This window comes from Littorina saxatilis, linkage group LG2, assembly GCF_037325665.1.
Source record: "Littorina saxatilis isolate snail1 linkage group LG2, US_GU_Lsax_2.0, whole genome shotgun sequence".
In the NCBI taxonomy this organism is placed as follows: domain Eukaryota; kingdom Metazoa; phylum Mollusca; class Gastropoda; order Littorinimorpha; family Littorinidae; genus Littorina; species Littorina saxatilis.
The window spans coordinates 70712139-70739638 of NC_090246.1; the positions used below are offsets into that span (position 1 = coordinate 70712139).

The 27500-nt window shown below is 41.6% G+C and overlaps 1 protein-coding gene across 1 annotated transcript in view; it reads left to right on the forward strand.

The window, feature by feature from the left end:
* The window catches only part of LOC138959622 (neuronal acetylcholine receptor subunit alpha-10-like), a gene marked incomplete in the record, with an annotated part of 130478 nt that extends 108492 nt beyond the window's left edge, over positions 1-21986 (forward strand). Inside the window, 3 exon segments of the mRNA XM_070331182.1 lie at positions 8347-8433; positions 17506-17621; positions 19331-21986. Coding sequence (XP_070187283.1) covers positions 8347-8433; positions 17506-17621; positions 19331-19852 — 725 coding nt within the window.
* Positions 21987-27500: the final 5514 nt, after the last annotated feature.

The following is a 27500-nucleotide window of genomic DNA, read 5'->3' on the forward strand; positions in this document are numbered from 1 at the left end:
AGTAATTGTGGCAGAAATCAAGACAAGTATTGATGTCAAATATTATGATTATTCTGCCTTGGTTACACAGCATGAACGCGTGTGCTGGGTGGAAAGAAGGGGTGGGATGACTCAAAACAAAGATCAGAAAAAAAATAGAACAAATAGGTCGCATTTTCAACATCGGTTGATTTTAAACATTTCCTCGCGCTGTCGAGATTTTTAAAAATGTCCTTTTACGCGTTCTGACTTGCGTTCTCTCTATCTCTCTTCCTCTTTCCGTTTATCTCTCTTTCTCCTTAACATTCTTCCTCTGTATCTCTCTTTCTCTGTCTGTCTGTCTTTCTGTCTCTATATACTAATAGTATTTTATCTATTTCTTTCTCTCTCTCCCTTTATCTCACGATTTCTCCCTCTCCTTCTCTGTCACTCTCTGTGTCTGTCTGTCGGTCAGTCGGTCGGTCGGTCGGTCGGTCGGTCGGTCTCTCTCTCTCTCTCTCTCTCTCTCTCTCTCTCTCTCTCTCTCTCTCTCTCTCTCTCTCTCTCTCTCTCTCTCTCTCTCTCTCTCTCTCTCTCTCTCTCTCTCTCTCTCTCCTTCTATCTTTCTCTCTCTCTTTCTCTTTTTCTAAACACTCCCCATTACCTCCTTCTCTACTCCCCGCCCTCCCCTCCACACCCGCCTTTTCATTTTTAACCGGAACTTGCAATAATGTCCGACCAAGTGACATGGCTTTTCACCTGTCAACGCCCTGAAACGAGTCACGGCTATTCCCCTTCTTCGAGGCAGGCCAAAATTGAAAAGATTAGAAAAATATCGCTTTTGCTTTCTTTGATTTTTGTTGAAAAACAGAACGTCCGTCGATTACTTGCAGTCGGTCGAGCAACACAAGCCGTTTGGCATTTCAAAGACAGCACAAAGATCTCGTCGCCATATTGAAAAAGGGGGGCAGGCGTAGCTTGGAGAGAAAGATATTTGAAACTTGGTGTGGGTTGGGTTGGATTTTTTCAGTTGAGGATGGGATATGATGATTGTGTTCCATGTTTCTATGCCGTGCTGACACTGGTGACACTTTATATGAAAGTAGTGAGAGTTATTTATATCATTGCATTTCATATATTGTATTTGTCATTTATTTCATTTTATTTTGTGACATGTTATTTCAATGTGTTGTATATTTTTGAATTTGTTTTCATTTCATTGTATTTATTAATTCATTTATGTATTTATTTATGGTTGATGTTTCTATTGTGGGTGTGTGCGTGCGTACGTACATTCGAGCGTGTGGGTGTTTTGGAGTGTTAGTGTGTGTGTGTGTGTGTGTGTGTGTGTGTGTGTGTGTGTGTGTGTGTGTGTGTGTGTGTGTGTTATTTAGTGCGTGTGTGTGTGTGCGTGTGTGGGGGAGGGGGGAAGAGAGAGAGAGAGAGAGAGAGAGAGAGAGAGAGAGAGAGAGAGAGAGAGTAACACATTGCCGTTTACGTCTTTACACATTTCATCAACCGAATTAGACATGTATGATTTCCTTGATAGAGTTTTCTGGAAAGCCAAGCAATTTCCTTCAAATAATAGGCATCAAAACAACAGTGTTTTTTTTTTTCTTTCTTTCGGGTTGTTTTTCATTTCCCGTTATTAATTCAAAGAGAGAGAGAGGGAGAGAGAGAGAGAGAGAGAGAGAGAGAGAGAGAGAGAGAGAGAGAGAGAGAGAGAGAGAGAGAGAGAGAGAGAGAGAGAGAGAGAGAGAGAGAGAGAGAGAGAGAGAGAGAGAGAGAGAGAGAGAGAGAGAGAGAGAGAGAGATTACGATTAACGAGTTTATTGCATTTAGGCAACATGCCCCTTGCAATGGGGGGAAAAAAAAACCGTGGCAAAAACAACGTCAAGGACAAACATAAATGTAATACTGGTGGACTATCTAGTCCATCAGAAAAAGTAATTGTGATATTATATAATATGTACATTACAATGACGGCCATAGCCGGTTAAATAGTGTAGTTAAGTTGTCGCCTTTTCTGCTATTGTTCAGGATTTGCAATCAGCTCTTGTCTAAGTTTTAAACAATCAAAAATAAATGATGCCAGCATTTCCTGATTTTCAATATTCATTAAGTTGACAAAATTTCTAGCTCTCAAACAATTATTGAATAGAATGTTTAAAGAAAACTGTTGTCTTATATTTGAATAGGCTTGGCAGGCGAAGATGAAATGAATTTCATCCTCCTCCGCCAGACCACACAAGGGACATAATTCCAATCGTCTATTTACATTGTATCTGTGCCTGTTGCAATATAAGTCGTTTATGCCAACTCTAAATCGGACCAGAACGTCTCTCTAACGGTCTAATATGCAAACTTGATAAGTAATGTTCATACTGTAAAATAGTTTTGAAGCTTCGATAGGTCACAAATCGTTCACTATCAAATAACTTTGCATGCCAGTCTTGTTGATAGCAATCGAGCAAACGCTGCTTAAGCATCTTCAAAAAGGCAGTTTTATTACCGACCTGCTGCTCAATCCAAGAATAGCCAAAACCCAGGCGAAACACATGGTTTTTAATGTCACTAGCCCAAGTCTTAATCCCTCTTTCCTCTAAACGTTTAAGATGATCGTAAATTGCTCTTGGAATTCTATGGGAAGGCATTTCTAATAGTTTTAGCCAGTATTTAATTGCTTTCATAAGGGAATTAATAAAAAGTGGGTGTCTGCCCAATTCACCATATATCATGGTATTAGGCGTTTTCTGACTCACTGATAAGAGTTTCTTGCATGCATACATTTGGACCCGTTCAATTTCCGCAATTTCTTTTACACCCCATATTTCGGACGCATACAAAAGAGCAGGCTGAACTTGGAGGTCGAACAAACGCAAAAATACTTTTATATCATTACATTCTATTCTCCATAATGCCCGTAAAATATCCATCACTTTTTTCTTTGCTCGTGCAGCGATTTGCTCCATTGCTGTACATATTGAAAGTTTAGTTGTCAGTGTAAAGCCTAAGTAAGTGTAAGAGTTAACCACTTCTAGTAGATCACCGTTTAAATACCAGAGAGAGAGAGAGAGAGAGAGAGAGTAGCAAATTGCCGTTTACGTCTTCACACATTTCCTCGACCGAATTAGACATCTATGTAAGATTTCCTTGATGGAGTCAACAGCATATTTGTTTATGTTTGTTTTATGTTTTGTTTGTGTGTCTGTGTGTGTGAGAGAGAGAGACAGAGACAGAGAGAGACTTTTTCAAATGTTTGCTTCTATCCTGACAAAATGGAAATTAATTAACACACAGCTGTACTTGTTTGTTTTTACCGTACCTGGTCTTTTCCCCAGTGGATGTAGCATACATTTTTGATTTCTCCGAATAGAGAGGCGCAGTACCCTAGCTAGCTGTACTAGACTGTATTGATTCACACTCACGTAACTATTTATCCATGTTACAACCGTTGAAAACTGTCTTTTACTAAACTAGAAAGGAAACAAAGGTTATATTACCAACGTTAAGCACTAACTAAGGATTTATTTTTTCAAACTTCATTTCCGAAGAAACCATACAATAATAATGATTGCATTCCGTGTGCGATTGGGTGCAAGTTGTTTTGTGTTGATTTGTTTTACTATTTATATATCTCTATGGTTGCCCTGTACCTCTGTACACGTCTGTGTTATTTTCACTGGAAGATCTTTCAAAACATGTGTTGCCACAACCATTGAAAAAAAAGACAAGAATACATGAGCGTCTGTTTTGTTTTTAGTTGAAGCTCGTTCGAAAGTGTCACAACAAAATTGATCTGGTGTAGAAATAAAAAGAGTTACGTTGCAAAAACAATGGTGCCACCCCAACGTAGGTCATACACCTCTGAACAAAATATCCCCCAAGCAATTTGTAGGTGGGTGCCAGGTCCCCCACACTCCCCCTTCTCGCCATGTGAAGCAATTCTGGATGAACGCCTGACTCAAAAACGATCGGGATGCGTCATTCATCTCAACTTTAACATTATGCGTCTGTGCGCCGCTTCACAGCTGGAAGGGGAGAGGGGAAACGGGTGGAAACGGGAAGGGAATAGGGCGGGGTGGAGAAGATTGGGAGGGGGAATGAAAAAGGGGGGGGGGGTAGTGTTCCGGGGATCTGTTGCCTGTTGTCCAATTAACCTTCCCTTAAAATATCAGGACCCCCTGTATCTCAAGGGGATGTAGGCTTCGGTCTGACTGGAGCTGGTGTGTGTAAGCTTTTGACTTTTTTTTTTAATCTTTTTTTGTTTACCTTTTGTTTTTGCTGCCTTTGCTGCAGTTGATAGTCTTAACATTCTGTGCTGCTTTATTTTGAAATATAATATGCCCTTGTTGGAAAATCTGGCTGGACAGAGACCGTTAGTATGTTCCTATCGGTAGATTATTCCGTCTTTTTGTTTGTTCATTCGTTGATTGATTAATGCATGCATTTATTCTTTTCTTTTATTTCATTACTTACGTGTTTACAGATGTACTCATTTCTCTGAAATCGGCTTTGCATCAGGGTTTGCTTGTCGGTTGTTGTTGCTTGTTTGTTGTTTATATGAAAACAAATTTTGCCCGATTTTCTTGGCGATACATCTTTGCTTCGTCTGAAACTACAGTCGACTCTTTAATGATATTTTTCTCTGTGTGAGATTTTCTGTCTCTCAGAAATATATTAACCTGTGGCAAGGGCGAACACTTTTCTTTCAAAATACAAGTTCGAGGCATGCATGGAACTCGGATTTACTCAAATACTATTTAACCAAATATCATTCAACCTCAGTGTTGGACAAGACCGCAAACAACAACACTGAAGAGCATTTGACTTCAGCTATGTATATTAATATACATAATATATAAAATATTCCTAGACTACCTAGCATGCAGACCAGTCTTTCCTTAATCTTCCAACGAAATAACCGCGTCCAGTCAGGCATCGTCTGGAAACAGGTCTTACTCAAATGCCATGTTAAGGCGTAAGGGTCACCCAGATTGTCGGACCAAAACTGTAATTTTTTTATTCAGTCACTTGCAATCAATGAATTGGCTTGATGTTTGGTAGTTTTCTTCAAAAATCATTATATTTTCAGAAAACATCAAGTTTGAATACCTACATTAAGTAGAACAACTGACAAAATTATTTAATTCGTAAAATAATGGGCAAAATAAACCTGCAAAAATGCTAATTTTAGCATTTTTGAAATATCTCTTGGGGAAAAACTATGTGTCCAATTGAAAAATAAATTGGCACTCATATTTAAAGCATCATTACCTACAGTATGTTCTAAAAGCTTTCTGTTTTGTTGGAAATGTTGCTTTTAGTAGCATTAGCAAAAGAATACTATAATTCTATATTATTATGATATATCACACAATAAAAAAAAAATCTATTTTTCTGATTATCAGCTTCATTCTAGAACAAACTATAGCCAGTCAAGTGAACATTTGATGTGCAAAGTTTCAATGGAATAGGTGAATATTTAAAAAAGTTTTTCATTCAGACAGTGCAGCTGCCTGTGATTTCGCGCGAACTTTCACCACATAAAACAGCAAAAAGTTCAACATCTATCAGTTTATGTCCTTTATGGGGGGGTCATCAAGAGATTAGAATCAAAACTATCTTCACTTGAGCTACTGTCTGATTCATCATCTGTGTCTGACTGTTCTGAGCAGTTTTTGGAATCAAATTCATCATCAGAACCGATAATTTCATTCAACAGAGGCCTTGATTAAAGGGATTTTTAATTCCCACCAACGTTACTTTGAGCACTTATTGCAAGAAAACTATGTATGCTAGAGACAAAATGTAAACTGCACATGAAAATAAAGATATTGTTCTAGCGTTTGGCAACATCATAATTTAGTATATCTGAAAAACGATTTTTTTCCAAATTCTGGGTGACCCTTACGCCTTAAGATAATCTAAGACTCGCGTATGTACGAACACAACAACAAGAGCTCCTAACCTCATCCATAGACAAAATAGTCCCGGATTAACTAGGAGAAAGAAAAGCGATAAGTACTTCTTATTCCCAACAAGATAACCCCGTTCAACCAGGCTTCGTCTGGAAACTGTTCTTACTTAGATACCACTTGTATCTGAGCATTACATGTGTCTCCTTACAACATCCCCCAGCCAAAACCGTAAACAAATTATTCCCGGACTACTCAGAAGAAAGATGCAAAGAGCCTTGCATATGTATGCACAGTACACAAACAACCGTTCCCAACCTTATCATAGACACATATAGTCTTGGACTACCACCTTGCAGAAAGGAGAAAAATCCGTCCTTATTCGTCCGACAAAATAACCCATCCCGTTTATCCAGGCAACCCCTAGTTCAGTTATCACCATCACTGCTGCTCCGACAGCAGTCGCCTGGCAGTGTCAGGAGGTAGGACTGATGCCCCCCATTCTCATTCCGCGAGTCCTGTCGCCCCTTGTAATTCCTCCTTAAAGGGGGGCCTGCCATGCATACCGACGAGGTGGAGAAGAACCAAGACCTCCTTTGTGGGCATCTTGACAGATTAGGTCTTCCCGCGTCACGGGGCAGAGGGGAGATAACTCTGCAGCACAGCCATGCGACCAAAGGGACAGCAGCCTAATTCTCTGCTCAAGCCCGGGCAACACGGGGTGGTGAATTTCTGTGCTGATTGTTCCGAATTGCTCAAGATGTCCGCTCGGGTCCTCAGAATCTGTCTTTCCGCTCACGCGGGCGTGGAGTGGCGAGGTTAAAGCTAAGTGGTCCTTTTGGGCGGGGAAAGGTTTTAGGCTTGTACCGGAAGGAAGTAGAATAAGGGAGACTGGTTCGTACGTATCTTCGCAACTTCCATGTAGTGGTATTTCTTGTTATGCACTCCGAGTAGGGCTGTTTCTTAGTTTGCTCTCTTTTCTTATCCTTTTGTTATATCTTGCAAGAAAAATCTCTTTTGAAATCTTTGATTCAGACAAAGGGACAGAGAGTACTTTTAGTCCAAATTCTAAAGCGTTGAAATGACCGAATGGGAACGTTTTTTGACGTGAGAAGATGACCACTTAGGTGTACAACCCATCATAAAAAAAGAGGCAGATGCGTTTGAGTGCATAGCTTTGTAATTAGGTCGTTTATTGTTCAAACCAGCTATTTGACTCGAAAGGCCATTGATCCACACACACACACACACACACACACACACACACACACACACACACACACACACACACACACACACACACACAGTATTTCGTGCGTGCTCGGGCTAGGGGAGGGGTTGATGAGTTACTTAATATAACTATAGAACCTTTGAAACAATTTATCCTCTCATGACCAATCTTCCATTAGTTTTATACCAGTAAAATGATGTTAAAATCGATGAATCAGCTGAACTCGGATACACACACTTTTCCTTTGTCCGTACATTGTATGTTCAACAAGAACACGTTTCTTGTTGCTCAATGATTTTGAGAAAACAGGAGCAAAATCTGACGTTAACTGCATCCTTTTTGGCTGTCTACAACAATAGCTAATGGATTTTGACATGCTGGGTTTACCAACAGTTCGCAGAGAACCCACTTAGTCTCGCTTTTGTTCTTGTACGCAGCAGCCTGCGTCAAGTTTGTTTTCACAATCTGTTTTCAAAACTGTAGTGCATGATGATGGGATTATGTTTTCAGTACCCCACGAGCTTGTCGCTCTTTTTTTGTTTGTTTACTGTTTGTATTCTATTGGTAACATATTTTGTGACACATCGATTACTGTGTATAGTTAGTGCCAGAAGTGTATTAAACAAGAAGTAGATCATTTACCTGTGTTAGTGCCTAATTTAGAATTGCCCGTGCAGAAAGTTCAGTTTACAATGACCGTTGAATGTGTGTGTGTGTGTGTGTGTGTGTGTGTGTATGTGTGTGTGTGTGTGTGTGCGTGTGTGTGTGTGTCTGTGTATGTGTGTGTGTGTGTGTGTGTGTTTCTTTTGAGTGAGTGGAGCCTTTTTCACAAGATGAATACAGCTACTGTTCCTGTATTCTACCTTTGCTATATCATGTAAACAAGTTATCCTCTTGCTATGTTGCATCATCTTTATGTTTTTAGATTTGATTTTATTTCCGTTTCTTGTGGCATTTGCATGTTTTCTTCAGTTCAGCCATAACAGTTGAACAGTTGTTCTCAAATTTCATTTAAACAATCATACTTAACATAGCCTATCTCACTGTTTTTTCTTAGTTCGTTTGCTTGTTTTGTTTGTGATGTATGTTTTTTTTAGTTTTTTTTAAAGAAACCGCCGGGCTGTGTATCAATGAATCACAATAAAGTATATGCCAGTTAGCATGAATTTATAATAGACGTGATTCTCATTCTTGACTTGATAAACATATTTTCTAAAGTTGTTGTTCTATGTTTTGCAGGTATCAGCATCTTCGTGGCGTTTTTCTTGCTACTGTTGCTGATGGAATCCAATCTCCCCCCTGCCGCAGCCTCAGTGCCTCTCTTGGGTCAGTTTGGATTTTTATTTTTTAATATAGATTATAGTATGTGTGTGTGTGTGTGTGTGTATGTGTGTGTGTAGGTGTGTACGTGTGTGTGTGTGTGTGCCTGTGTGTGTGCCTGTTTGTGTGTGTGTGTGTGTGTCTGGGTGTGTGTGTGTGTGTCTGGGTGTGTGTGTGAGAGAGAGCGAGATAGAGAGAATCCCCAGACAGTTAGATTCAGTATTATCCCCGAGTACGCTAGTACTAGGGCTCAGCAGACTTTAATCGTGTGTCTGTGTGTGTGTGTGTGTGTCTGTGTGTCTTTCTCCACTTAACAGCTTATTGCTGGGAAACTACTGGGCGCAGTTCGTTCAAAAGTTGATACACTAACTTGATAATAGGTCCGATTGATCGTATTAAAACTTCATAATGTTACCTGGGACCTAAATGCGAAATAAACCACAAAAACGACTTGGCCGTAGGAGGAGTTCACACCGGCGGGGCAACACGCAGCCATTGAGCTGAGAGAACAGCCGAACGCGTCACACAAAAATACGTCATGACAAAGTTACACGCAAAGCGAAAGAGACTTTGACGTCATTTACTTTTGTTCGGAATTTTCCGTCTGTTCCTAGCTTGTCAGTGAAGACCTGACGTGAGTAAGCTTACCCAAAACGTCTTTGTTCTCTATTCACATTGCAGCTGTGAAATAATCAGTCTTGTGTCTCGGTCGTGTAGGTACAGAGTTTGCTTCTGCAATCATTGTGTTCGTGTTGATGACGGCTTCATAAGACAAAATAATCAGCGAATCTATCGCGAGGAAGACGTTTATGTACAAATCACCGAACCCAACCCATTTTTTGTGTGCATTTTTCTGAAGAATAAACTGCATGTGGTTAATTTCATCCGTTTAATGCTTGTCGAAACATATCTGATCACAGATGAGGTCGCAGTTTGTAGGTTGAATCTATGAATCGGCCAGAGATAGATCTGCATTTCTGGTCAGAAACCAACATTCACACCACAGACATTCCAAACATTTATATTTATTGAGCGAGCCAGTCTGAAGAGTACTCGGGTCCAGCGCGAGCGTTTTTTATCCCCGAGTACGCTAGTACTTGGGCTCAGCAGACTTTAATTGTGTGTCTGTCTGTCTTTCTCCACTTAACAGCTTATTGCTGGGAAACTACTGGGCGCAGTTCGTTCAAAAGTTGATACACTAACTTGATAATAGGTCCGATTGATCGTATTAAAACTTCATAATGTTACCTGGGACCTAAATGCGAAATAAACCACAAAAACGACTTGGCCGTAGGAGGAGTTCACACCGGCGGGGCAACACGCAGCCATTGAGCTGATAGAACAGCCGAACGCGTCACACACTGACGAGAAAAGCCGAACGCGTCACACACTGACGAGAAATAGAGCTCATAAAAAGCATGCGTCTCGCATGCGAGACGATTTGCCAGGCTTTGCGCTTTGAGTGTTTGAATAATTTGATTTGTTGTACACCACATTTTCTACCAAGCGTTGGTTGCTCGGTCGCGACTGCGGTGGTTTAGAGGTCGCGATTTTGTGTTTTGATTCTTATCATATTAATTTGTATTTTTTCTTATGGTTTCCTTTGTTTACATATGTTTCAGTCTTTTACCTTCACTTTACATTAAAGAATTTGGTAAAACTACCTGGGGCGTGATAAATGCAAGAATCCGCGAGCCTGGACAGTAAAAGAACTTCGTGGGCCACCAGTTCACCAGTTATGAAAAGGGTCGGCAGTATATTTTTCACTGTGATCAAATAAAAGAGAAAGGCCAGTCACCACGCACATCCTCGGCTCGCATGCAATGTACTTATATCGCAAAGGGAATGCCTGTAATTCACACAGAGCAATCACTTGGTCTTAAACGTGCACAAGACAAAAACTTTCATACTGGGGGAGCGAGCCAGTCTGAAGAGTACTCGGGTCTAGCGCGAGCGTTTTTTATTTGCATATTGTAAATCTCATAAATCAAAATATGATATTTATAAAATGATTGACTCGCAAGCTGCGCAGTCTTTACCCTCGTGGTGATTTTTTCTGAAGCCATTTGTCAGAAATCCTTTTAAACTGTTCCTCGTCCTAAACAAGATTATCTCGCGTATGTGTGTGTATGTGTGTGCCGCGGGGGGGGGAGGGGGGTATGTGTGTGTGCACGTGTGCTACAGTGTGAGAGTGTGTGTGTGTGTGTGTGTGTGTGTGTGTGTGTGTGTGTTTGTGTGTGTGTGTGTGTGTGCGTGTGTGTGTGTGCGTGTGTGTGTGTGTGTGTGTGTGTTTATAAAGTGTAGAATGCATAATTATACAGTTATCCCTGTTTTTACATTTAGTCAAGTTTTGACTAAATGTTTTAACATAGAGGGGGGAATCGAGACGAGGGTCGTGGTGTATGTCTGTCTGTCTGTCTGTCTGTGTGTGTGTGTAGAGCGATTCAGACTAAACTACTGGACCGATCTTTATGAAATTTGACATGAGAGTTCCTGGGTATGATATCCTCAGACATTTGTTTCATTTTTTTGATAAATGTCTTTGATGACGTCATATCCGGCTTTTCGTGAAAGTTGAGGCGGCACTGTCACGCTCTCATTTTTCAACCAAATTGGTTGAAATTTTGGTCAAGTAATCTCCGACGAAGCCCGGACTTCGGTATTGCATTTCAGCTTGGTGGCGTAAAAATTAATTAATGACTTTGGTCATTAAAAATCTGAAAATTGTAAAAAAAATTATTGTTTTAATAAAACGATTTAAATTTACGTTCATCTTATTTTCCATCATGTTCTGATTCCAAAAACATATAAATATGTTATATTTGGATTAAAAACAAGCTCTGAAAATTAAGAATATAAAAATTATGATCAAAATTAAATTTTCGAAATCAATTTAAAAACACTTTCATCTTATTCCTTGTCGGTTCCTGATTCCAAAAACATATAGATATGATATGTTTGGATTGAAAACACGCTCAGAAAGTTAAAACGAAGAGAGGTACAGAAAAGCGTGCTATCCTTCTCAGCGCAACTACTACCCCGCTCTTCTTGTCAATTTCATTGCCTTTGCCATGAGCGGTGGACTGACGATGCCACGAGCATACGGTCTTGCTGCGTTGCATTGCGTTCAGTTTCATTCTGTGAGTTCAACAGCTACTTGACTAAATGTTGTATTTTCGCCTTATGCGACTTGTTTACATTTAGTCAAGTTTTGACTAAATGTTTTAACATAGAGGGGGAATCGAGACGAGGGTCGTGGTGTATGTGTATGTGTGTGTGTGTGTGTGTGTGTGTGTGTGTGTGTGTGTGTGTGTGTGTGTGTCTGTCTGTCTGTCTGTCTGTCTGTCTGTCTGTCTGTCTGTCTGTCTGCCTGCATGTGCGTGTGTGTGTGTAGAGCGATTCAGACTAAACTACTGGACCGATCTTTATGAAATTTTACATGAGCGTTCCTGGGAAAGATATCCCTCGATGTTTTATTTTTTATTTTTTCGATAAATGCCTTTGATGACGTCATATCCGGCTTTTTGTAAAAGTTGAGGCGGCACTGTCACACCCTCATTTTTCAATCAAATTGATTGAAATTTTAGCCAAGCAATCTTCGACGAAGGCCGGACTTCGGTATTGCATTTCAGCTTGGTGGCTTAAAAATTAATTAATGACTTTGGTCATTAAAAATCTGAAAATTGTAAAAAAAATAATAAAACGATCCAAATTTACGTTCATCTTATTCTTCATCATTTCCTGATTCCAAAAACATATAAATATGTTATATTCGGATTAAAAACAAGCTCTGAAAATTAAAAATATAAAAATTATGATCAAAATTAAATTTTTGAAATCAATTTCAAAACACTTTCATCTTATTCCTTGTCGGTTCCTGATTCCAAAAACATATAGATATGATATGTTTGGATTAAAAACACGCTCAGAAAGTTAAAACGAAGAGAGGTACAGAAAAGCGTGCTATCCTTCTCAGCGCAACTACTACCCCGCTCTTCTTGTCAATTTCACTGCCTTTGCCACGAGCGGTGGACTGACGATGCTACGAGTATACGGTCTTGCTGAAAAATTGTAGTGCGTTCAGTTTCATTCTGTGAGTTCGACAGCTTGACTAAATGTTGTATTTTCGCCTTACGCGACTTGTTTTATCATATAAATGCCTTTATTCTGTTATCTATTGTCCCTTGTTGTACCTGTGCTAAATCAAGGCTGATTTCATGTAAACGCATACCGTTTTCTGACACAAATTCTTCATACCCTCGAGCTCATTTTGGTCTGTTTCTGTTCATTGCACCAACCCTCCAACCAGCGTGCTATCACGCCTAGGCCTCGCTATTATTATCAAATGACCGTTTGGAATCCCCCCGTGTATCCCTCCTGATCCTCCCCAATATTGTTTGCAACGTCAGTGTTCTTGACACACCTGACTCTTAAAATCTATCTCGTTAATATGCAAATCGAAACAGACCCTGCCGGACCTCATCTATACTTAGGAGTTTGCAAGGAAGACATGTGGGGAGGTAGAGACGGGTGGGACGTAATTATGGGGGGGGGGGGGGAAGGGGTAGAATGGGGTGGGGGTGGTGAGGGGGGCGGTAGGTGTAGGTCGGTTGGCTGTTAAAGTGTTGGTTGGTGATGGGAGAGTGTTCTTGTTCTACTTGTTTTTTACTGATAAGGTCCATTTCATATGAGTAAGATGAAAGTTTTTGGTGCTCGGTTAAAACCAATTTAAGATTTAGATTTAGTGTTCAACACAGCTTTGTTAATCCCAATTGTGAAAATAATTGATCAGAAGAAATACAATCCATCACGGGTTGTTGTTTTTCTTCAGTTTTCTCGGTAAACGTCAATCGTCAGCATTAGGTGGAAGATAGAGAGGAAAGGGAAAAGGAAAATACATTCCAGGTGACCATGAATGGTGTTGGATGCACTTCAATATATTTTGGACTGGACGGTCCATTTAGTTGGTGATGATAACATGTTAACATTAATACCGAAGGAAGCTTTCGTTTTTTTGTGCTCCGTTCTTATGTTGCAAGCAAAACGGGTTCAACGCTCGTAACTTCAGACCATGCCAACACAAAACGGAAGTCCAACAGAAGTAGAAAGAAAAGAGAAAGCTCTCCAAGACAAAAGTACAACAAATAGTGTTGAATCCAGTAACGAGAAACAGTCCTACCGGAAAGACACAGACGAGTCAGACTCGGCATTTAAACGTCCCAGTTACGTCCATCATCTTACTCGTATAAACATTGCCCTTTCCGGCTTGGGACTAACGGCGCGCTTATGTCAGTTTGATTGGATTATGAGACGTCTGATCCAATTCAGTCTGGCCCAGTCAATTACACAGACCCTCGGTTCCACTTCTACAGGCGAAAGTAATCATGCTAAGAATATTCTTTTGTGTGCATCCACTGTCTGGGGTAGTTGACCCGTTTGTTGGTACCGGTTACTTGGACACTATGTCATTTCAGCCATTTAGGTTTGTTTTGTTTTCTTTTAAAAACGCACTATTTAAAATGGTATGGAAAAAGAAGGCGATATAATTATGTAATTAAAAGTAATCACAGCGTTCGTGGAGTCCAACACCTACGTGCACTTCTTTGTTTTGTACGAAAGGGCTTTAACAAGTTTGTCCTCCTCCCCCTCCCCCCCCCCCCTCCGCCACCAACCCCGACAGTTTATTCTGTCCTTTTTCATTGTATGGGGGGGTGGGGGGGGTCAAGATCTCAAACTGGACTATTCTCAGTAGCCCTTCCTACCGCATTTTTTATTTATTTATTTTTTTTTTTTTTTTTTTTTTGCGGGGAGCATCCTTCTTCATTGGTCTCTTTGTTCAATGCATAATGGTCACGATTCCTTCACAGCTCATCAAGCAACAAACGTGTAAGGTTTACCTAACTGCAGTGATCAATTAGGACCAGTTGTAGAACAGGCACAGGCGCTACAGGTGTAAAGTCCGCATGACCCAAGCCTCTGATGATTTTGGCACGCCTTCATAACTGTCACGTTTCACTATATCACTTAAGGTGATTATGAAACGGTTAGTTACTTCTAACTAACTAACCACACCACGATCCACTCTCGCAGTCATACAATTTAATGGAAACAACAAAAGTATAAGTTTCAGACGCCTGTTTATGTAATGACTCGCCACCTCCCTCGAGACTTCACTCCCAAATTGTTCTTTTACGTTCAAAACGTAAATAACACGGTCACTGACAAAATGCCAGTTAGAATATAGAAAATTATAGTAACACGCTGATCCCGTGTAAAGCTAGGGAAATATAGCTGATCTGCCCAAAAGTGCTAGTTAATGCAAGGGTCACACACCCCACGTTGTCACCACTCGAATATAATCACAAATTTATATAAAAGATGACAACGGTGGTAAACAGGGTGCTTAAGACATGGTGCAACTTAGCTTTTCTTCTGCCACTGAGTGGACGGCCTGTAATTTGTCTTTAGTCTCCACAACTGCTCCGTCGAATGAAGTGCTGGTTAGCGTGGTGACGAAGCAGGGAACTGTGGAGACATCAGGCGCCGCACCCAGTCGCTGGTTAGCTGGTTAGCCGGTTTGCTGGTTAGCCGGTTAGCTGGTTACATCACTTCCCGTAGCGTCCCGCAGATAACAGCCAGCACCAGTAGCCGGTGGAAATGAAGACAGAAAGGCTGCAACAAAAAGCCTCGGTACACTAAACACTGATGTCAAGCTACCCAACAACCTCCACCTTTAAACATGTCACCCTGACATATTTCATCGAGCACGTGGGCCTGCACAAACGGACTTTTACAACAACAAATCAGCTATTTTCCTTCCTTCTCTCGAGTCCATATCTGCAAAAACCATATACAGATTAGTATTTTAGCGTCACAAAGAGCAAATTATGCGCCAACCTGGAAAGAACAACAGAGAGTATTTCATTCCACAAACACAGACTCGTCAACAGCGTTAAATAATGATTTATTACCTCACAAGCCTATGTAGGTAGCTCTCCCTTAAGCGAAACCGCTTCCTTTCGAATGACTTCTGTTCGTCAACAGAAACACCGTCATCCTCCTCTCTCGCTGAAACCTTATGCAGTGAAAACCGCCCAGCGGAGAATCTTGACGCCCCGTCTGTCAGCCAGCATGTGTTCAAGAAGAAGGTGGTCTGTCCTATGGAGTTCCTATCAAGCCTCACTAGCAAGTAGCATAGCACGTTGATACCCAGTGAAGTATTCACACGTGTTGAAAAACCATCAAACTAGTAGGAGTATACTGACACCGACCCTTCTCTCTCGCTGCTGAGTTTCGAGTGTGTCGATACTTGTCCTCACACAGACAACCTTGACAAAAATCACGTGACTCACCCTGTCACATACCCCAGTTCAGTTATCGACAATTCTGCCTCCACAGCAGAAATCACCCCCGTGAAATCCGTGTTCGTCCTGCGCTGTCATCAAAATCCACAACCGTTGACAGTACGCACAGGCGCTTTCTATCGCAATTGACCAAGAGAAGGCACCCCACCGAGTGACACTTTCTTGATCCATGTCACTAGATCGTGACAATAACCGTCCGAATATAACGAACGAAGCCGGGTCAGTTGATCATTGGCCTTCTGGGCACAATATTAGAGAGTGCTGAGTTTAAAGGCTTGTCGCTTGAACCTCAAGGTAAAAGCCAGGTGACCAGACAGTTATTAAATGTAAAAATAGGTTGCACAAGCCCAGCATCACTGTCTATTGTCTTTTCTGAAATATCAGTAGAGTGAAACCATTACCAACGGTGAAACCATGTACATGTTGGCCTTGCTATCAGCTACTGTGTGTGTGTGTGTGTGTGTGTGTGTGTGTGTGTGTGTGTGTGTGTGTGTGTGTGTGTGTGTGTGTGTGTGTTTGTGTGTGTTGTTGTTCTTTTTTTTGTTTGTTCTTTTTTTGGTCTAAATGGTTGTAGTTTGGCCCAGGGGCCAAAACGGAGTTAGCTATCTGGCTTACGTGCCGACTGAAATGCATTTTGTTTCTGCATTACGGTAAGAGTCGAGTTACAGACATTTTTCTGGCTCTAAAACGTCGCCATCTGTTAACCTGCCTCCCACTATCTTCCAAAAACTTGGCTCCATCCAACCTCCCCTTTCGCTTCGCGGTTCTTTACTACAACGACTACCCCATCGTCATGTCCAGTCCTGTCCAGTCCAGATTCCCCTCCTCCTCCTCACTAACACTTCTCATCCCCTGAAATAAGCCAAAGCCAAAGCCAATGTCGTGGGGTTCGCATACAGTTGTTCACCCCTGTCCTCACGTGCCAAGACCACTTCGCGGGGTCGGTCAGACTGTGTCCGGCAAGTAGAGGCATTGACTGGTCAGAGGTGATATTGGCTGTGATGGCCGGTGTTTTTGTGCCGCGCCAGATTGGCTTTCTTCCCCCGCTGGACAATTGTTCCTGTCAAGTATTGTTGCGTCTTGGGAATGTTGCGAGCAGTATCCTGTTCGGCTTGGAAATAGAAGATTTGTAAATCCGGATTGCTGTGCGTGCGTGTGTATGTGGGTGTGGGTGTGTGAGTGTGTGTGTGTGTGTGTGTGTGTGTGTGTGTGTGTGTGTGTGTGAATAGAATAGAATAGAATAGAATAGAATAATGTTTATTGTCATGAACCAGTAAAGTTATTGACACAACAAACAACAAATAATGCATTATACAATGCTAAAACAATCCGTAACAAATTTGCCAAGACGAACTTGAACTTCGTCTTCTAAAAATAAGTTACTTGGACTTTTGTTAGTGTGTGTATGTGGGTGTGTGTGTGTGTGTGTGTGAGTGTGTGTGTGTGTGTGTGTGTTTGTGTGTGTGTGTTTGTGTGTGTGTGTGTGTGTTGATAGATGTGGTTTGTTTGACTGCTTTTTTAGCGTTTAGTCTACCATATGTTGGGTAGTTCTTTCTATTAAAAACAAACGCAGTATTTAAGAGGATCACATTTTACAATTAACGTTGCCTGTCATCATCATCATCATCATCATCATCATCATCATCATCATCATCATCATCATCATCATCATGGAAAAACGTTCCTTTAATCAGCATTCTTTTCATGTCAACAGGGACGTACTACTGCCTAAATATGGTATTGATAACGCTGTCGTCGTTTCTAAACGCCTTCGTCGTCTACATGTCCTTCTACGGCGCACGACGGCCTGTGCCCGTGTGCATCAAAAGGGTGAGTATCATTTACTCTTATCCAATAGAACACGTGTGCACGCTGAAATGTGTTCAAACTGTGTCCCAAGTGTGTTTATTGTAACAAGTAGGGCACACAGGGGGCACACATTGGGCACATATTTGTTTTTCATTTTCATAGGGATGGGGTACATCTTGAACAGTCATGCAACATATCGCAAAATGTAATGGGTCGGTTTTTGCAACACTTCACGAGATGTATTCAACACTGATGCGTTGTTTTTTAATTGGTCCTGCATATCCGAATAGGTTGAAGACATGTTAAAACAAAACAAAACAAAGCAACAACAAAAACACCTCAACTAACCATCTTCAATGGCTGAATTACCAGCGGCAACGAGACTGCGACTTTGGGTATTTGTACACAATCTAGAATTTTACTGTATGATCATGTACTGGCGGGCCAATGAGCGCTTCTGGGATGATAACGCGAGACAACTCCTGTGATCTTGCCGCGAGGTGGTGCCAGTTACCAGCCGAAAGAAAGAAGGGGCATAACCTCACCAGAACCGACCTTTGTCTGTTTACCGTATAAAATGCACGACTTACACACGAACTGTTACTAAACCGATATGCTATTTGGGACCAATGCAAGTTTGTTTTCCTTCCTCTTGTGATCTTGCCGCGAGGTGGCACCAGTTACCAGCCGAAAGAAAGAGGGGGCATAACCTCACCAGAACCGCCCATTATAATGGCATATTTATGCTGCATGCAAATATTTGTGTTCAACAAGTTGAATTCGACCAAGGTGTGTTTCATTCTGCCCTTAAACTCAAAGTCTGCAGCACAGACGTGTGAGGCCATTTGTTCCTGCCATTTTTGTCATGCTACTATCGTAAACCGAATGAACACTTTTTTGTGAGCAACATATTTATTCGATGCACTAGTTTTAAGAAGCCAGAAAAAACACACACAATAAAACACAACTATCACTTTCGGGTATAGTGAATGTTTTACTTTGTAGCAGCCAGTGACTTTACTCTCATTTACAACTAAACTCTGACGGAAAGGGACAAACATTCCATCAACTGGAATGCCATCCCGTATTTCTTCTGGTTAGGATAGTTGTACATTAATTATTGCCAATTGATGTACGTGCGTGTGCGCAAGTATTCCTCCGTTTTCGGCGTAGACTAAGTGCTCAGAGCCATACACTCGTTCAATGTGTCCGTCCTTTTTATCCACGACAACATTTTACTCCTTCAACAACATCTCACATAACAATTCATGTCCTACAGGCTATTGATTAAGTAACGCCTCTTAAGGACTTTATTTTATAGGGATATGTTATTGCGACAAACAAACAAACAAACAAACAAACAAAACAAAAAACAAAAATAAAACAAAAAACCATTCTCAAACCCCCGTCCCTTATACGCCAACCAACCATGGCCCAGTAATCAAAGACCCTACAGCCCTTTGAGCAACAACCTTACCAACTATAGATAGCACTGACACACAATGACCCAGCCGGGTATCTTAACCAACCCCATGATAATTGACACCAACCTCCATCTCTGGTGCTAAGAGCGCGAACACGACAGCTAAACCCCCTTCGCGGCGGCCCCTTTTATTTAGTTATCGTTATTTCTTTTCGAAATCATCTAAATTTGAGGTAAAACCGTGCGGGCGTTAAAAAAACATGTATCGTCAACATCTCACACAGGGCTTTCACACACTTTGTTGCAGGTCCTGTTCGGGTTCTTCGGCCGCCTGCTGTGCATGGACAACCTGGTTCGGCCCTACGTCATCGACAACAAACGCGCCTGCAACGCTGCCGGCGGTGTCGATAGGGGCGGCGTAGGCGGCGGAGGCGCAGCTTCTTCGGGGGCGAATCTGGCGGGCAGACTCCCGCAGCAGGAGTGCGAGCGCTTCTTGGGCATGAACGGGGACACTACGTGTAGCGGCAGTAAGTGGGCCACGGACTCGCGGGCCTCCACCGAGATCCTTGTGCACATACAGCGCACGGGGACCGGGGACGAGCAGATGAATCAGCTGGCGCTCATCAACTACCACCTGACGGAGCTCATGGACTTCGTGAAGCGCTACAAGGAGAGGCTAGCAGAGAAGGACCGCCGCGATCGCATGGCTAAAGAGTGGAAGGCCGCGGGGCTGGTCTTTGATCGCATCTTCTTCCTCGTCTATCTCATCGCCATCATCACTTCGCTGTGCGTGCTCATGCCCATTATTACCATAGGCTACGAGGCATAACCCCAGCAAAGGCCTGTCCTAGCTGGCAGGACTGCTGCTTCTACTTCGTCGTCTTCTCGATCAAGTGTCCAAGAGTTTCTTCGTGATTCGTAAGCATCCAGAGCTGCTTCTTCTTGAGCACGGTTTCTTAGCGGCCTGTTTTAGGCTCACAGGAATTCTTTCCTTTATGATTCTCGATGAAGTGTTCAAGGTCTTCTTCGTGATTCTCAAGTATCTAGAGCTAGAGCTGCTTGTGCTTCAGCATACTTTGTTGGCCTGAGCTTCTGTAGCAGCCTGTCTGGGCTGACAAGAACTCTTTTCCTTCGTTCTCGATGAAGAGTCAAAAAGGTTCTGCCTGATTCTGAAGAATCCATAGCCGCATCTTCGCGAGCACAGTTTCTTAGGTTTGGCTTCTGTTTTCAGCACATATTTTAGGCTTCAGTGTTTCTTCCACTCCGATATGTATCCTGGTTTAATTTTGCCAAAAGGAGTAAAACCAGAGTAAAGAAGTGAAAATCATTTGTGAAAAAAATCGGTATCTTTCGTTTATCAGTCAAAGGCTGGATTTAGGTTAGGAGTAGCTTAGGTTTCTTCAGGCTCAAGAAGAGTAGGCTGCAGCTTCTTCCGAAGACAGAGAGTAGCCGCGATTTCATTTGCACTCTATCGTTGTGTTTAGCGTGGACAGGATGGTAACTCTTTCACAGGAACTCCTGCCACTTTTCAAAGCATTCGCCGGACTCTCTGAGCCGAAAGTGAACACGTTGTTGGTCGACTGTACAGTGTTCTTGACTTTATACTGATTTATGCCGAAGCATGAAAGACTATTGTTTATTCTCACTCCGATTATATGAAATAACATTGGTGGATGAAGCAATGGAACAATAAACAATGGCTGTCTTCTGTTCGCCTATATTGTTTTGAGCATGTACCGTGTTTATGATAAATGCTGTGACGCTTTAGACTGTAGACCAGAGACCAAACACTTCTGGCATGAACCAGTGACAACTTGACAATTCTTGTACAGTTGGCGCGCCTCGACAAGTATTGGAAGTATTTACAAGTCCAGGAACGGTTGCAAAACATAATAAGAGCTGGACCACAAGAACAGGGAAACGAAATGGTGTCGATATCTCTTAGATGTGTATTTTCTGAGGAATCTGCTGCATGATGATGAGATCTTCATTGGTTGTATTAAATACTACATCTATTCGCTGCTTTTGTAACAACAGTTCAATAATGTTTTCAGCCGTTGTAATTCCATCCAGATCTTTATATTGACATTTTTTTTATTAAATCCCCTGCATTTGCACAACTAGGCGCTTTCCTTTCACTTTCGCTTGATAAAAAATATCCAAGACATTTAGCCAACATGTAGGCACAGCCAATACTGCGTTTGTGTCATGCACTGAGTACGCTTCACCGAAGGAAGGTTAGATATCTTCTCTTAAACATACCCGTAATAAATTTAAGAATGCAGTGCATTGCTTTTTGAAAGGTTATATGGTCAGAAACCCTTGTATAAGTAAGATAAAAGTCCTAGCGATTATACTTTTGCTTTACGTGTTACTGCTGCCTGCTCTGGCGAATCACAATAGGCGTCATGTCAACTTGTGATTTCGGAAATGAAAACATGGTCTCAATGATTTTTTCTAAGCTAGGTCAGCTTGCCTAAGTACCACTACAACAATATATCTTGTAATGTAAATGTATGTATGGATGTATGGCTTATACAGGGGCCATTGGGCAGCGAGAAAGTCACCGTGAGCTGACACAATAACCTTGGTGTGATGATAGCAGACCTGTATAGAGAGTCAGTTAGCATCAGTGTTCCTTCTTTGACCCGCCGTTTTTGATGGTCTACTGTCTGTCGTGATTACTGTTCTCATTTACTGACCGTAGTTTTGAAGAGATCGGCTATTTCTTCGGGCTTTCGCAGAGGGCTGTAATTCTGGGCAGCAAACTAAATTATTACAGCGGACGAGGAGCCATTTTTTGTCTTCTTCTGAGAACTGAAACGAGGCTTTGTGCTGGACGAACCTGATTGGTCGAGTCGCGCCGAGAGATGGCCTTCACCTTTCACCGTGCCCCTTTGTGTTTTTCTTATGAGAAAACAATGAATGTTGACTGTGTGTCATGTGATTCTGTTGTGCGTGCATTAAAAGACAAAATGAAAATATTTTTGTTATTGATTGAGAGCACAAAATGAATATGGTTCAGTGCATGATTTTCTCGTATCATTACACCACCGGTTGTGCGAACAGTGCAAGACGGGCACACTTACCTACAGTGGCATTGTCCATTTATCTTACTGCTAAGAAAACAACCAAGAAACAATATAAACTATTGAGTTTTGGTTTCACGTGATCCGTTACTGAATGCACTATGTGTGTTATCTTCTTCTTCTTCTGCGTTCGTGGGCTGAAACTCCCACGTACACTCGTGTTTTTTGCACGAGTGGAATTTTACGTGTATGACCGTTTTTTACCCCGCCATTTAGGCAGCCATACGCCGTTTTCGGAGGAAATGTGTGTTATAATACACACTGTTCATCCTCTCACGTTTTTTTTTCTCAAAAAATAAAGTCCAATCACACAGGATACCATGACTCTGTTAGGGTTATTTTCCGTTACTGTTAGGGTGTTTTCAATAGGAAGTATATGTAGATGTAATCTGTGTTGAGGATTTGCCTTCATCCTTTGCACAAATGAACGGCTTCAGCTTTGGTGAAACATTTCTTTACAGTTACTTTTTATGAGAAAACTGTACATGAAAACTAATAGAAGGATGGGATCGGGATTTTCTTAGTCTGGGGCAATACGTGCAAATGTATGTTTTATCTAGTTTACTAAAGTAAAATAAAAACACATAGAAGCCAAATGGGACTAAATCGTTCTTTCTCAAGAAAAAACGACAATAAAGACAACATTTTCAAAATAAGAGGAATTGATGTTAAAAATTGGTTTAAAATGTGTCGTCATTATTGAAACGGAAGGGAACATAAAACTTAAAACGTACATCGTTGTTTTGAAACATTTCTGCCTTTCGGAAGTTATTTATCAATTCTTGCATCTCCATCTTGCATTGTGGTGATAATTAAATTGACTGCTTAATTAACCCATATCCTACCAACATTTTTTTTTTAGAAAATTTTGATTTTTTTTCGCTTTTTACCATCACAAACACACTCTATAACACAAATATAATCATAACATTTGAACTTTTATTTTTCTTATGAGTTTTTGAGGACGCACGCTTGAAGAGTGCATGGTAGCCAACGGGTACGTATAAGTGTTCTCATGATGCACGCTCAGAGAGTGCATGGTATCAAGAGGCCTGGTACGTGTTTTTTTTTTATCTCCAAAACTTCACAAACAAATGATACGAACAAACACAAAGTAGTGATGACAAGACCTACAGTTCACAAATAGTTCCTCAAACTCATAAGTTTCAACTTTGAGCTCTGTAGACATGGCAAGTTGAGCAGAGCGTCATCTCAGTGGATGCCGTGAAACGCATTGAAGCACTGATTGTGAAGTCCAACTGTGCATTTCAGGCAGAGTTTCTTGGTGTTCTTCTTGCACAGTGCGCACCGCTTTGTTGTCTGCGATGGACCAGCGAAATGACCGACGGCGACGCCATCAAACCTGACTTCGTCTGGCACTCTGTGGACGGCAGGCAGAGCAAGTCGAGCAGCACGCCGTGGCTTGGCAATGGCTCCATGCCGCATCAGGTAGACTTGCACAATGCGTCGCCGGAAGGCAAGCAAGTCGAGAGGCTCGGCGGTGTGTGCATCTGTTCTCCGGAACAACAGCCACGCATTCTGCATCACGAGTTCCAGCACATGTGCAAAATATGGCCACCACCACTTTTTGGTGCGCAAAGAGATGCGATAGGCATTGATATTTTGATCTGCCCTGTCAACTCCACCCATGGTTGCGTTGTACACTCTGATCAGATCTGGCTGCTGTATCTGAACAAACTGACGTTGTGCTCTTGACCAGCGCCGAACTCACGCAAGCGGCATCACACGATCGCAGTTGCTCGCCGCGGTCACTACACTGTTGTCGTTCCATTCCACAACCAGTACGTTGCTGCGTCGGTCATGACGGAAGTCAAGGGTACCACGGTCTTCTTTGGCGAACCGGGTGGCATCTCTCATTGGGCAGTGTTCTATGCGGTTCTTCCTGATTGTTCTTGTCGCCCCTATGCTGTTAGCCGCAAGATCACTCAGCAGTGGAAGAGATGTGAAGAAGTTGTCAAACGTCAGGTGATAAGGGCGTTGTGGAAGCTCCGAAATCAGATCTTTGACCACCGTTCCCCCGAGACCAAGACGACCGTATGGTTGACCACCGCCAGCCCTAGTGTACGGTTCGAATTGAACAACGTACCCAAGCGGGTCAGCGAGGGTCCACAGTTTGAAACCAAATCTAATTGGCTTCCCTCGGATGAATTGTTTTGTCGAGTGGTGTCCGAAATAGGGGACCATGCTCTCATCGATTGAGAGATGTTGCTGCTCAGGGAAATACAACAGACACCTTTCGTTGATCATCGAGAGGAATGCCCTGACTTTGCTGACCTTGTCGTTTGGGTCCAGTGTGTTGTTGTCTGCAAGGGGAGAGCAGAGACACGAACATAGCGTCAAAAGAACACAATACGAACATAGCATCAAAAGAACACAATATTATCATCAAAAGAACAAGAAATAGTGCCCCCTACGCCGCACCACTGGAGCCGCCACTGCATGTTTATTTGAAAGTCAAAAGCATTTTACTATGTGCATGTTTATAGAGTATGTAAGTACACAACATCCAGGGGTCTCTCGCTACCATGCACGCGTGAAGCGTACGTGGCCCAGCACTAAATATAGGGGCCTTTCACTACCATGCACGCTTGAAGCGTGCAGAGACGTTACCTTTTACTTCGATCAAAAGTTCCATGGAACTTTCATCCTACACACAAATCGAATCTAACATGTTTTTCCATAGATGTCCATGCAAATAAAAGTGCAAGCATTAGCAAAATAACTGCTTTTGTAAATAAATGGCACTTACTGAGATTGACGTGAAGATTTCGAAGTCATTTTTTCGAGTCTGCTGCAGAAAAGATGTTTCCACGTGTGAGTTTTGCAAGCAGGAAGCGGGAAGGGGTGTTGAAAAGGTAGACAACTCTATCAGCAATCGCGGCACATCAAAATCAAAAGTAATCTCGCTTTCATTGCCACTAAATTCTTCAACTTTTTTAATGCACGTGTGAAGCGTGCATGGTAGGATATGGGTTAAGATCCTTCTCTCTGTAGCGGTATACGCGTAATTGTTGAAAGAATGTTTTGCAAAGATATCGCTGTAAAATGTGTATGCCAATGAGAGAATCAGGCTGTGTGTGTGTGATTTGTTTGTTTGTTTTGTAAATAGCACGGATAAGCACATGTGTATAATATATTATTCACTGCGTTCAGAACATGACTTAACACAGGTTATTATTTTAATGCATCATTTCATACCAGCATCGTGCGGACGGATGACAGCATTTGTTTTGACAGCGAGATTATTAGTGTGCTGGTTTGAGAATCAACACCATCAACTCACTTGGTCATGTTACCTTAACTGTCACACTGTCATACAAATTAAAGTCTATATCTGCTTTGTAATGTATCTGTGAATGGTGATAAAAACTGTGTTTTTATGCCGATAAAAAATAATTCGTTATCACTGGTGAGGTTTAGTTTGTTAATAAACACCAAATGTGTACATACTCAATGATATAGTCTCTTTCTCTCTCTCTCTCTGTACCGGCACGGTTGGCCTAGTGGTAAGACGTCCGCCCCGTGATCGGGAGGTCGTGGGTTCGAACCCCGGCCGGGTCATACCTAAGACTTTAAAATTGGCAATCTAGTGGCTGCTCCGCCTGGCGTCTGGCATTATGGGGTTAGTGCTAGGACTGGTTGGTCCGGTGTCGGAATAATGTGACTGGGTGAGACATGAAGCCTGTGCTGCGACTTCTGTCTTGTGTGTGGCGCACGTTAACTGTCAAAGCAGCACCGCCCTGATATGGCCCTTCAACAAACAAACAAATCTCTCTCTCTCTCTCTCTCTCTCTCTCTCTCTCTCTCTCTCTCTCTCTCTCTCTCTCTCTCTCTCTCTCTCTCTCTCTCTCTCTCTACTTACGTTTGTTCCCACCAACCTACTCACTTGCCTACCTGTTCACCAATCTCTCTATCCATCTAGATAACTTACTCCAGTATTCCTATCCCACATTATATCACCATGTTTTAAAACAAACAATAATCATTGCTGATTGTAAAGACATATTTCCGACGTGCACGTTCTCCACGATAAGTTAACAACGTTGTAGTAATACGCGTGATATTGATGTTCAAATATGAAATCTGTGTTGGATAGTTGGCATGCCTGTCGGTTTCCCTGTCTGCCTGCGTGCTTGCTTGACAAGCGGAGTGACAGACTGCTACTACTTATGTACGACAGAAGACTAATCCTTACGACTGGCTGCTTGCTTGTGACTGAGTCTGGTTGAATGTACGAAAATAAATATAGTTGACACGCTTGCAGATACCATCTTTTGCGTATACACGACTGTATAAATCACAACAGATCTGTCCAGGCTTTTACATGCGGTAAGATCATCCTTCCATTTAGACACATACCAACTTTCAACAATCTCTCTATGTTCTCCGCAGAGCAGCATTTGTGTTTGCTTAAATACTTGTGCAAGTTGACAAAGGTGTCAGATACAAAAACAATTCAGCAACAAAGTCTTACTGTGCACTATGCATGTGTTTTCTTGTCCGAATGGAAGGATACTCCTATTCTATGGAAAAACCTGGACAAATCCGTAGTGATTTACACAGTCGTTTACACGAAAGGGATGCTACGTATCATGGACACTTGTGTACCCACTGATTTTGTACCGTTATCACTATGCTTCCTGAACTGTGTTCTGCAAAGTGTGTTTTAGACTTCCGTTAATTGTATCATTACTCAATAATAACAATGCTGTACAGTTAGCTTGACTTTACAAAGTCAACACCATACAGGGACTGAATGCGAAATGTTGTGATACAGAAAGTGTGACATTTATTATAAATGCAATTTTTTTTTTCTGTAACTCCCTTACCTTTGACTTTTGTTACCTTTTACTTTTTTCTTTTCTGATTTGTTTTTCTCCAATGTAGTTTTGTTTTGTGTTTTTTTTTCTGTCTTACATATTTTGATTTGCATATTTCTGGATTTTACGAACTCTTTCTAGAAACATGTTCCTGTGTGACGAACACTGTGTGAATAGGTTCGTTGTTGGTTTTGTCTATACATTTGGATATGTACAGCAGATAAAATGAAGTTTTTTTTTTATGTAGCTTAACTCTTTATAACTAATACTTTAATTCCGTTCTCAATATTGTAGCATGTATTTTTCATGTTACATACTTGTGTTAGTTTCAAAAATGTACTCAGTTATATGTGTTCTTATTCGCCTTCATTTTGCTTAAAGACATGCATACATCAGCGTGAATGTGACACACAAAAATCAGTTTCATCGTTTCACAGTTATTAAAAGAAAAACACGTTGATACTCACCCAACAAAAAACACGCTATGCACTTTCCGAGAGTGAATTATTTAGGCCAAAAAAAAAAAATTGTCTGTTTAGGGTAACCC